The sequence below is a fragment of the Chrysochloris asiatica genome, unplaced genomic scaffold (genome assembly GCF_000296735.1).
Source record: "Chrysochloris asiatica unplaced genomic scaffold, ChrAsi1.0 scaffold00376, whole genome shotgun sequence".
Lineage (NCBI taxonomy): Eukaryota > Metazoa > Chordata > Mammalia > Afrosoricida > Chrysochloridae > Chrysochloris > Chrysochloris asiatica.
Genome location: NW_006408894.1, coordinates 641,348 through 652,848, shown reverse-complemented (window position 1 = coordinate 652,848; position 11,501 = coordinate 641,348). Strand labels below are relative to the sequence as shown.

General features: G+C 41.8%; 1 protein-coding gene across 1 annotated transcript in view; it reads right to left on the bottom strand.

Moving 5' to 3' along the window:
• TM4SF4 (transmembrane 4 L six family member 4) overlaps positions 1–7,478 on the bottom strand; it is a 26,668-nt gene extending 19,190 nt beyond the window's left edge. The window contains exons 1-2 of the mRNA XM_006876362.1: positions 7,305–7,478; positions 6,297–6,386 (exon numbers count right to left, since the gene is read on the bottom strand). Of these exons, the coding sequence (XP_006876424.1) occupies positions 6,297–6,386; positions 7,305–7,478 (264 nt within the window). The remainder of the gene's footprint in view (positions 1–6,296; positions 6,387–7,304) is intronic.
• Between the last annotated feature and the right edge of the window lie 4,023 nt (positions 7,479–11,501).

Here is an 11,501-nt window from a genome sequence, read left to right as displayed (position 1 = left end):
GTCTCTCATACTTCGGACATATTGTCAGGAGGGACCAGTCACTGGAGAAAGATATCATGTTTGGTAAGGTGGAGGGTCAGAGAAAAAGAGGAAGACTCCCAATGAGATGGATTGGCCAAGTGGTAGCATTGATGGACTCCATCGTGGCAACAGTAGTGAGGTTGGCCCAGGATAGGGCAGTGTTTCATTCTGCTGTGCATAAAGTCGCTATGGGTTGGTACTGACTCAATGGCACCTAACAACAACAATCTTTTAAAAGAAGTATCTTCTAAATTGCCCTCAAACTGGTTGTCTTTAAAGAATGCAGAGATAGCTGATCACTAAGTCAATGCTTCTTGTCTCTGGGGCCTCTGTGGAAGGAATACCCAGACATGCTCACTCGGGAGGCATACTTAGGGGGCGCTGGTGACCCGGTCATAGAAAAATGCTGACTGTAACACCCAGATTTGTCTTTGGCTTTACCAAGAGCTTCCTTCAAAGCAGTCCTATCAGCCATCTGTCTCTGTCTATGGGTGGGGTGGATCTATACCTACCTGATATGCTTTAAGGAGTCCTTTTGGGATACTGTAGAATAAGCACAGATTGCTCAACACAAGGTTGGGGTTCAAACTCACCAGCCACACCTAGGAAACCCTATATAAGATTACTATGAGTCAGAACCTACTCCACGGCACTTTACAACAACAATGCTTTAAGGATACTAAAAGAATTGGCTGCACCCAGGTATCTCCTGTATCAATCAACCTTCAGTCCCATTATTAAAGACACTCCTTTGAGTCAAGGCCAAGATCTGCAAAGGCTTATTAAAGTACGCACTTAGCATGAATGAGTTTATCAAATTAATTCATTGTCCCCAGTGGGCAGCCAAGAATCTCTAGTATGTAAGACAGAGTAATCTGGCTCATGGTTTCCAAAGCTCACCTCGAAAGTCACCCTTTTCTCATAATGTTTGCCTTTGGGCTCACTCTTTCCTCTCCCAAATCAAACCCAACCCAACCCAGTGCCATTGAGTTGATTCTAACTCGTTGTTGTCATTACGTGCCATTGAGTCCATTCAAACTCAGAGACCCTGCGACACAGTGTCCAAGGAGTGACTGGTGGGTTTGAACCTCCTTCCTTGTGTTTAGCAGCCCAGTGTTTATCCTACAACTCCACACCAGGACTCCAAAAGTACCTTACATAGGGTTTCTGAAGCTGCAAATCTTTACAGGAGCAGAAACCCTCATCCTTCTTCTGTGGAGTGGCTTGTAGGTTTGAACAGCCGACATTGCAGTTTGCAGTCCAGTGCTTAACCTATAGTGCTACCAGGGCTCCACCCCTAGTCAGTCTAAGTTATTTGAAAGAATCAAACTCTTAGGACTTTAGGTCTATTTCCATTTCCTTAGTGTCACCATGAGACTCTGGATTGGTGGCGACAAGTTGGTTCCAACTCATAGTGACCTTGTATAGAGTTTCCAAGGCTATAAATCTTTACCAGAACAGAAAGTCTCATCTGTCTTCCATAGAGCGGTTGGTAGATTCAAACTACTGACCTTGCCATTAGCAGCCCACTGGGAAGCCACTATGCACAAGGGCTCTTTGAAACTCTGGATTGTTGTTGTTAAGCGCCTTTGAGTCAGTTCCCACTCATAGTGACCCTGTGTAGGGTTTTACATCTTTGCTGGAAAAGAAAGCCTCATCCTTCTCCCATGGAGCAGTTAGTGGGTTTGAACCATGCACTTTGTAGTTTGCAGTCCAGTGCTTGTCAACTGGAGCCACTGTGTTCCCCTCTGGATTAGGTGATCTCTATATTTTTACACCTCATTGTCTTGCTTTATCTCAGCATCCCCACATCATGCTCTGAGTACTGATTATTCTAATATAATGCATGCCTGTTATGGCAGTGCAGGTTTAAGTGCTGTACTGCAAGGTCGGTTTGAACCATGAGGTTGGCAGTTCAAGCTCATCAGCCGCTCCTCTGAAATTCTATACAAGGTCGCTGTTACATGACTCAAGGGCGTGTAACAACAACAGCCATGGAATCCTAGTGTGCTGCTCTAGGATAAGCACTGTACTGTAATGCTGGCTCGAACCACCAGCCACTTCTCAGAAACCCTATAGAGGGTGGCTATAAGTTGTAATGGACTCCACAGCACTTAACAGCAACAACCACATCAACAATCAATTGTACTATTTGGAAAATGACCTGATTTTACTATCCGAAAAAGGGACGAGAATAGTGATGTTGAATTCTGGAAAATAATCCAGAACGATGTATGTATCAAAGAAGAGGGAGAGAGAGTTCAGGAAACAAATGCTAGAGAACGAGGCTGTGCAGAAGACAGCAGGATTCAGCCCAGCAAGCTCCTGGCTAAGCACTTTGTACACTTGCTCCCATGGAGGCTCCGGAGATCCAAAACATTAACTTTCTGGCCAGTTGCTTCTGCCTTTCTTTAATGACAGCCAGTTTGAAGGGGATAAAAGACATTTGTTTTAAAAAGAATACAGCCCAAACAAATCTATTGCTATTTAGTGGATCCTGATTCATCGCGACCCTATAGGACAGAGAGAAACTGTCCCGGAGGGTTTCCAGTGCTGTACATCTTTATGGAAGTTAAATGTCACATCTTTCTCTCTAGAAGTGGCTGGTGGATTTGAACTGCCAACCTTTTGGTTAGCAAGTCAAACACCTAACCAGAAAGAGTAAGTTATCTTAAGGGAAGAAAGTAAAGTATGGAACTCTGCTTAACAAGCCGTTCTAGTGAACAGAGTTTCTTCTTCACCAAGGTTCCACAGAAAGTCAATATGGTCATCAACACCTGGAGAGGAAGGCTGGAAGCATTTGGGAAATAACTTAAATGTTCACCATCACAGTTCTAGTCAAATTATGTTGCTGCTTTTATCTTTTTGTCTGACAAACGTTTGTAAATACGCTACTTAAGCATAGCAATTACTTGGCGCTCACAGCCTCAGCGCATTAAGGAAACAAGGCTCTAAAGCGGAACCAGCAACTCCAGGTCTTCAGCCATGCCCTGGGCAGGCCACTGTTGCTCTGCCAACATGCAGGCCCAGGAGGACCAATTTCACTTTTAAATTAAAAATAAAAAGATATGTAGGTGCTTTTTGAAATTGACAGCTGATTTAAAAAAATTACTTCTGTTGGCCACCCAGAGTGTTGTCTAGAATACCTGTGACCGGGTGTGTTGGTTTATAGCTGGTACAGCTGGTCCTTTGATGCAGATGCCCTTCTGGACATTCAGGCAGTCGTTTGGAATACTCACTCTGAACTTAAGCCATAGGCAGGTAGCACAGGAGTGGGGGATGGGGAGGGAAATTGCGGGAAGATTGAGGAAGCTGATAGACAATTTGATTGGGCAGCTCAAATAGTTTAGATTCTATTGAGTCAACTGTACTTGTCAAAACATGACTTTTCTGTCCTCCTCTTGGGCTTTACTTCAATTTAATTTAAAAAAATCAACAAGTGTTTTGTAATACTTTTTGAATGCTGTTTTATTTTTCACTGTGGTTATCTATAAACCTATAAAACAAGCAAACAAACCTCTTGACTTCTACTCAGAATCAGGGAATGAGATGTTAGATTCTAAGCAATGACCCTTCTTCCTTTTCATTCACTGTCTTAATTATTGATTTACAAAATGTCATCATCAACTTATCCCCCCCTAAATTCACAAGTAATAATGGGATTACCATTCCCAGGAAAATGAGTTACACCCACTCCTTATTTATCAACATGGCTAGGTTCCAAAGACCAGGTTGTTTTGCAAAAATAGGTATGTGAATACAGAAGATGACCACAGCAGAATCCAAAGTGGAGGATGACTACATTGAATGACTTTCACACCACTGAGAATCATGGTCCAGTCAACCTGATACCCAACCTTAACCTTCATAGCCTCTGAGCAAAATAGCCAGATATTACAATGTTTACTATTGTTGACCATGCCAAGTGTTGGATAGCAAAGTAGTTGATAAGTGAGGAGTTGTTGTTGTTGTGTGCCGTGGAGTTGGTTCCGACTCATAGCGACCCTGTACAGGGTTTCCGAGTCTGTAAATCTTTACGGGAGCAGAATGCCTCATCTTTCTCCCGTGAAACAGCTGGTAGTTTTGAACTGCTGACCTTGTGGTTCACAGCCTGGTTCATAACCACTATGCTACCAGAGCTCCTTAAGTGAGGAGTAGGTGTATCTATTTCTGGAGTAGGTGTATATATTTCTTCCTTTCCTTTATAATTGATTTTATTAAAATATTATGCATGATGCATAATATAATATCATTATGGAGACCTGGTGTGGCACTGTGGGTTAATGCACTGGACTGAAAAGTCTGTTTGAACAGCAAGGTTGGCAGTTCAAGCTCACCAGTCACTCCTCAGAAGTTGCTATGAGTTGGAACTGACTTGACGGCACTTAACAACAACAACAACAAAATAATTTTATCTGATAAATTGTGGCTGAATTTTTACACCTCTTTGTAAATGATCATTTTAAGTGTTATCATAATAATTATCAGTGCTTATTTGGAACCCATGAGGGTGTGTGAATGATCTTAGATTTCCTAGAAAACTGTGATTATATGCACAGTGCACCAGTCTTGACCCTTCTTATGTGCTCAGGAAATATATTTTTGATTGAATGAATGTGGAAATAATGATGGGAAAGAAATTCTACAAATGGTTCAGGCCTCACTTTCCTTTTAGGAAGTGAAGGTTAGCAGAGTGCAGCTTATTATTGGGGTTCACACATCTCTTAGAAAGACAGAGTTACAGCTAGCTTTCCTGATTCACCAACCCAATCATTTCAGTTCTACCTTCTTCATTTTTTGCCATATCAATGTATCTGAACTCTTAATGCTTTTCTTTAAATTAACTTTATTAAAACACACTTCTGTTGATACTATGAATGACAAACTAGTATTACTGGTGATACAAACATATTGCTATTGAATTTTAGTTAAATAACATCGATCACATTCCTGGAGTCTGACGCCTGTTTGTCCTTTGTTAAAATGGAAGATTATGAAGTATTAGAAATAGTAAAATGTATTTTAGTTTAATCAAATAAAATTAGTTTTAGCAAAGTAAGTTTTTTTTTTTTTTGATGGAATCAAAAGGACTGAAATTACTTAAAAGATAATTTGCTACGCTATTGAAAGATAAATTATAGATAATTGTATGCTGTGTGCACGAGTTTGTCTCATATTTGGAGACTTCTGATCTAGCCCCACTTTCTCATTTTACAGAATGTACAAAGGAAGGCAGACAGCAGCTTAGGGATTTGCCCATTTGCAGAAATGTGACCCAACCCCACATCTCCTGTATTCAAATTCAGCATTTTCCCCACAATGCTCCTGGATTATTGATACCTAATTTCTCTAGCTCACCTGCTGAAAGAACGATACCCACATGAAACAAGGCATGAATCAGAAGTTTTGGGGGCAAAACAGAGCAAACCAGAATAGAATTATTGAGACTGTTCACTCATCACGAAGAATGTAATCAATATTACTGAACAATTTGTGTAGAAATTCTCGAATGGGAACCTAAATTGCTATGTAATCCTTCACCCCAAACACAATCAAATATCAAAAGAGTAAGTCATGAGGCAGAATTTGTGTAGAAGTGGGGAGGCCTGGGCCTCACAGACAGTGAAGCTGGCAGAGGTTATGGGGCTAATGGGAAAGGGAGATTGCCCTCTGTCGTCCTGTCCCAACCCTTTACTTAACAAAGGAGGCAAAACAGGGCCAAAGATGGGAAATGACTTGCCCAGGATCTCATGATTTCTCCATGGCAGAGAGACCACCACCCTCTTCTTTTCCCTCCCAAATCTGCCTTCTTTATATGGCACCCTTCCAGTTTCCCAGCGGTGACATCTCTGTGCCTGTTATGGAAAACTTAAAATAATACTGATACCCTATAAGTGTGAGGGTTAAGATAATTGTAAAATTTTAATATTATTACTTGTGCCAAAAAGAAGAGTTTAAGTTTTATCCCTTCATCAGTTGCTTCCAGATTCCCTACCTGAAGCTGGTCAACCCAATACTGTCAAGCGCAGGAAGACAGTGGCCCCAGCATCACTCTGGTGATTGTTCCTCATAGTAATTTTTGTTAAATGCTGTTGAGTCGGTTCCGACTCATAGTGATCTTATATAGTGTTTCTTTTCGGGAGTAGAAAGCCTCGTCTTTCTTCAGTGGAGAGGCTGGCGAGCTCGAACCACAGACCTTGTGGTTTGCAGTACAATGCATATTGTATGAACCTACCACGCTCCCCACAAGAACAGCGTTTCCCATAGTAACTCACAGCAAATCGCTTCCCGCAGCTCTGATTACCACAGCATCCACAGCAGTCATTGTTCTTCAGGCCCAGGAACACCAGTGCAGGGAAGATCATCTGCCAGCAAAAGAATCACATCAGAATGTGTTTGGGTATGTGAGGGGTGTGCCATGCTTTTGCCTGGCTGTGTAAGGAACCACAGTATGGAATTTATGGCAAGACCAACTAGAAAATGGCTGGTGGAGCACAGTGAGTGTTATTGAATATTTAGGATCCATTTGCCCTGAGTAACTTCAGTTTCCATAAGGCAGAATTTCAATATTTAACACTCTGAGTTTCCCTTTAGATGCTAGGTTAGGACAGAGCAAGAGATTTGTCTTTAATTGCCCAGTTGTCTTGAAGAATGAATCTCCCTTTTATTTTCTCTTGATTGGAAGTTCTCAACTCCTATCGGAACCAAAGCAATGAAATCATCGTTGGTGTATGAATGGAAGAGGACTCTACCGGCACCTGCCTCTTTTTGTGGTTTTAAAGTCAGTCAATTTACTAAAAAGATTTTACTCAGAGTTTTTTCGTGGTGTTGTAGGATCAGCAGCAAATGGCAAGCCACAAGGTTGGCAGCCCAAACCTACCAGCAGCTTCTTGGAAGCCCTATACAACATCATTATGAGTTGGAACTGACCATGACACTTAACAACAACAAACTTTTTAGAATAAAGAAACTATGTGGCCTTCATTTTGTTTCATAAGATTCAACTGACTCATGAAAAATGCTAGCCCAAGTACGGAGAGTCATTTCTAAGACAGTTCTGTGGCTGGGTCCTAGTCAGAGAGAAGGGTAAATTTGAGACACTGACTTTTCATCATTCAACTCTAGGGCTTTTGTTAGCAAGTAAGTATCTTCCTGATCCACAAGTACGCAATTCTAAAAGGGAGGGGGAGTAATCTCCAACCCAGACATAAGACTTTCCTATACATGGGCCCACTATGAGTTGGAATTGACTCCATAGTGGCAGATTTTTTTGGTTTACTCACCAAGACCCCGCTACCGAGTATTCCTCCGAAATACCAGATCTCCTGGGTAAGGTGTTCATTGTTGTCTATAATTTTTCCTCCGGGGAAGAACAGCAGAACATTAGCCAGGAAGCCGCACACAGCTAGGGGGATGAGGGTGCCCCCCAGACACTTGGCACAACTCCCAGTACACATGCTGGTAAAACAATATAAATCCAAGAAAAAGGCTCCTCACTCTGCCTCCTTCACAAGTTCTTCGCAGTTTGTATTCAGAAAGTCCTAGTGAAAGTCTCCAATTCAAATTCCTCTTTGGGGCCTGAAGACTAAATCAGCCTATGAACTATTGCGTCCTTGGGCTGGCTTCAACCTCTCCCTTAGCCTCTTGGGCCCTCACTAGACATTTATACGTTCTCCCTGGCCTGACTTCCTATTTTTTCTGCACCCCTATAAATAAGCTTATGTTCCAAGTAATCATTTTGCCATGGAGACCAATAACCTCTGTTAATAATCCACCAGCACAGACAAGACACTCACATTGTTGCAATCAAGAAATGACCGGAACAAACAGCATTTAAAACCACTACACTTTCCATCTGACAATGCTATGGCCCAAATAAAGACATATTTCTCCCAAGCTCTTTATAAAACTCCCATTTAATTGAGTTACATCCTGTCTAAAATCATGTTTCCCAAGTATCTAATAGTCTACATGTGTGCCTTTGTCTTTTCCACTGAAAGTCTGTCATGCAAGGACTACCTAAAAGAGCTTCTGTTTTTCTCGATACAAAAATAACAATTTGGTGGGTTACCTGGGTATTGCCACGCTCAGGCCTAAAAACAACAATAAATTTTGCCATGGAACACATAAAATAGATCGCTGTCTTTCTTCTGGGGTGCCGCTGTTGGGTTTGATCTGCCAATTTCTACATTCACAGTCTAGCACAAACCTTTTGTGCCACTCGGGGACCTATATACCCCGACTTATAGGATTCTTTTAAAGATAAAATCAGAATAATTTTTGCATGCTTGCTATATTTCTACACTTGTATGAAGTTCCCAGAGGCAGTGATAGTTTAGTGGCAGAATTTACTTTCAACCAGGGTTCGAGTCTGACCAGTCATCTCAAGCATGTTCCCTACCAGACTGTTGTGGAGGCTAGTGTGTTGCTCTGATGATGAAGAGGTTTCAGCGGAGCTTCCAGACTAAGATGGACGAGGAAGAAAGGCCTGGAGATCTATTTCCAAAAAGCCATCCTACTGTCTATAAAGTCAATAAAATCCTGTGTGTGAAATATATGTATAAAACAGGAAAGCCTTCTGAACAACTAATTATAATTATTTTTCTTATTATAAGTAATATGTTGTCTTTCTATCTTTTTTAGGGGGAGGAAGATAGAAAAATCAGATGCACAGACCAGCAGAAAGAAGAAGAAATATAGTCATAGTCCCTCCATCAGAAGATAAAGATTTTTATCATTTTGGTGGCAATTATTCTCTAATACTCCAGTCAGGTGTCAATGGACTTTATAACTCACCTGCTACTAACAGAGTCTTATGAATAATACAACTGAGGAAGATAAGGGTTCTGGGGATCGTCAAGTTGGGTTAATCAAACAAAAGCATCACCATGGAGCTAGGTAGATTTTCCTGCCCTTTGAGGTCTGGGAAGTTTTTTATTTCTCCATGGACTATGCCATCTGCCTGTAAAACTTACCATCAAGGCCTTTTGATCCACACTGGTCAAAACAGCTCTGATGTCCTAGAGTTTCAGACTAGCTACTGAAGCTGTCTTTTCACCTGATCTGAGCAAATAGATTGAAGAAAAGGATCCTGTAGACTTTACTATGTTTTTCTTCAGAGTTTAAAGATGATGTAGTGCATTAATAGTGTGACAGAGAGGCCTGAGTTCATTTGTTTCCTGTGTGGAAAAACGGAAACACTGAAAGACAGTCAGCCTTCTGGAATGATCCAATCACTTGAGACATCCAACACTTGGATGGTGACTGTCATGGACTGAATTGTGTCACCCAAAATCTATGTCAGCTTGGCTGGGCTGTGATTCTCAGTGACTTGACAGCTATACAATGATATAATGACCCCCAATGGTGTGATCTGATGTGATCCATCAGTTGTAAGGAGCTTAGAATGGGATTCAATCCCCTGTAACGGATCTGATCCAATGTAAGGGGAATTTCCCTGAAAATGTGGCATCACCTTTTATCTTATAAGACATAAAGGAGAAAGAAGTGAGCAGAGAAGCAGAGACTTCCATACCATCAAGAAAAAAGAGCCAGGAGAGGAGTGAGTCCTATAGACCCAGAATTCCTGAGCTGAGAACCTCCTAGACCCAGAGGAAGATTGATGCTAATAAGAGACATGAAGATCTCCAGGGGACACCATGTGCAAAAATGCTGAAAGAAGAAAAGGGCTTTTCCCCAGAGCTGACAGAGAAAGGAAAGTCTTCTCTTAGAACGAGCACTCTGAATTCATACTTCTAGCCATCTAACCATGAGAAAAGAAATTTCTGTTAAAGCCATCCACTTGTGGCATTTCTAGATAATTAAGACAGTGTTAATGCATTTATTTTTCAACTATTAATTGTTCTTGGGGATAGCAGGTCAGCAGTTCAAACTTGCCAGTTGCTCCTCAGAAACCCTATACAGGGTCTCGATGAATCAGAATGGACTCATTGGCACTTAACAACAACAACATATGAAAGATATTGAATGATGCAAGATACATCAACGGGAGATGGAAGGAATACACACATTGACAGGGAGAGGCCAGAAATTCAAGCCGGATTCAGAAGAGACATATCATTGTTGATGTCAGATGAATCTTGGTTAATACCAAAGAATGCCAGAACCGACTCATAGTCAGAACCAACTTTTAGAACAGACTCAACGGCACTTAACAACAACAACAACATAGCATGTGAAAGCTGGACAGTGAATAAAAAAGACTGAGGAAGAATTGATGCTTTTAAATTATATTGGTGAAGAACATTGAAAGTACCATGTTGTTGTTGTTAGGTGCCATCAAGTCGGTACTGACCCAGAGCGACCTTATTTGCACAGCAGAACGAAACACTGCCCAATCCTGGGTCAACCTCACTACTACTGCCACACTTGAGTCCATCGATGCTACCACTTGGCCAATCCATCTTGTTGGGGGTCTTCCTCTTTTTTTCTGACCCTCCACCTTACAAAACATGATATCTTTCTCCAGTGACTGGTCCCTCCTGACAATATGTCTGAAGTATGAGAGATGACATTTTGGCCATCTTGGCCTCCTCGGAGCACTGAAAGTACCATAGCCTAGAAGAAATTCACAAAATCAGTCTCCCAAGAGTCAGAAAGCTTTTAGTAGCAATAATGGTGAGACTTCACATATATTTTGAAAATGCTATCAGAAGAGACCAATCTCCATTATATTTGGAAAATTAAAGGGTTAGCAAAAACGATGAGGCCCCTCAATGAGATGCACTGACACAGTGACTGCAACTAGTACTCAAATGTGGTAGGGATTGTGAGGATGGCGCAGGACTGGACAGTGCTTTGTTCTGTTGTGCATGTTGTTGTCATTGTTAAGTGCCATCAGTCAGTTCTGACTCATAGCGACCCTATATAGGGATTCAGAGGAGCAGCTGGTGAGCTTGAATCATTGACCTTGCAGTTCAATGTAACCTTTTAGTCCAGTGCATTAACCCACAGCTCCACACAGGTGGTTATAAAAACAGTACTTACTCAGCAACACTGGCAATGATAACAATACAGACAATGAGTAATAATGTAACCTGTTTTCCATGCATTATCAACCAACCAAAGGATATATCCTGCAAACTTGCCCCCCCGGTCGTCAGCACACAGTCCCTCTCCCTCTCTGGGTCTAGAGTCGCCAGCCGCTCCATCTCTCCATGTCATCGTCTCTGCCTCCATCTCTGGTGTCACTGCTTTTCTGGGTAGGGTCCAGCACTCCGGTCTTCTCTTTTGATGGTTCCAGGGACCTCTGCTTTTGGACTGTAAAGTCAATTGCACCCCTCCTTTTGCTACAAAACATCCACCTTTACATTTCCAACCCTCACAGTCAATCCTGATAACAATTAGTCACCATTATACCTCAAGGGACCTATCCCCATCTCCTTTCATTTGCCCTGTCCAGACAGATTAGATACTACTCAGTGGAGATTCTACCTTCCTCCATGCCCTCTGGATCTAGG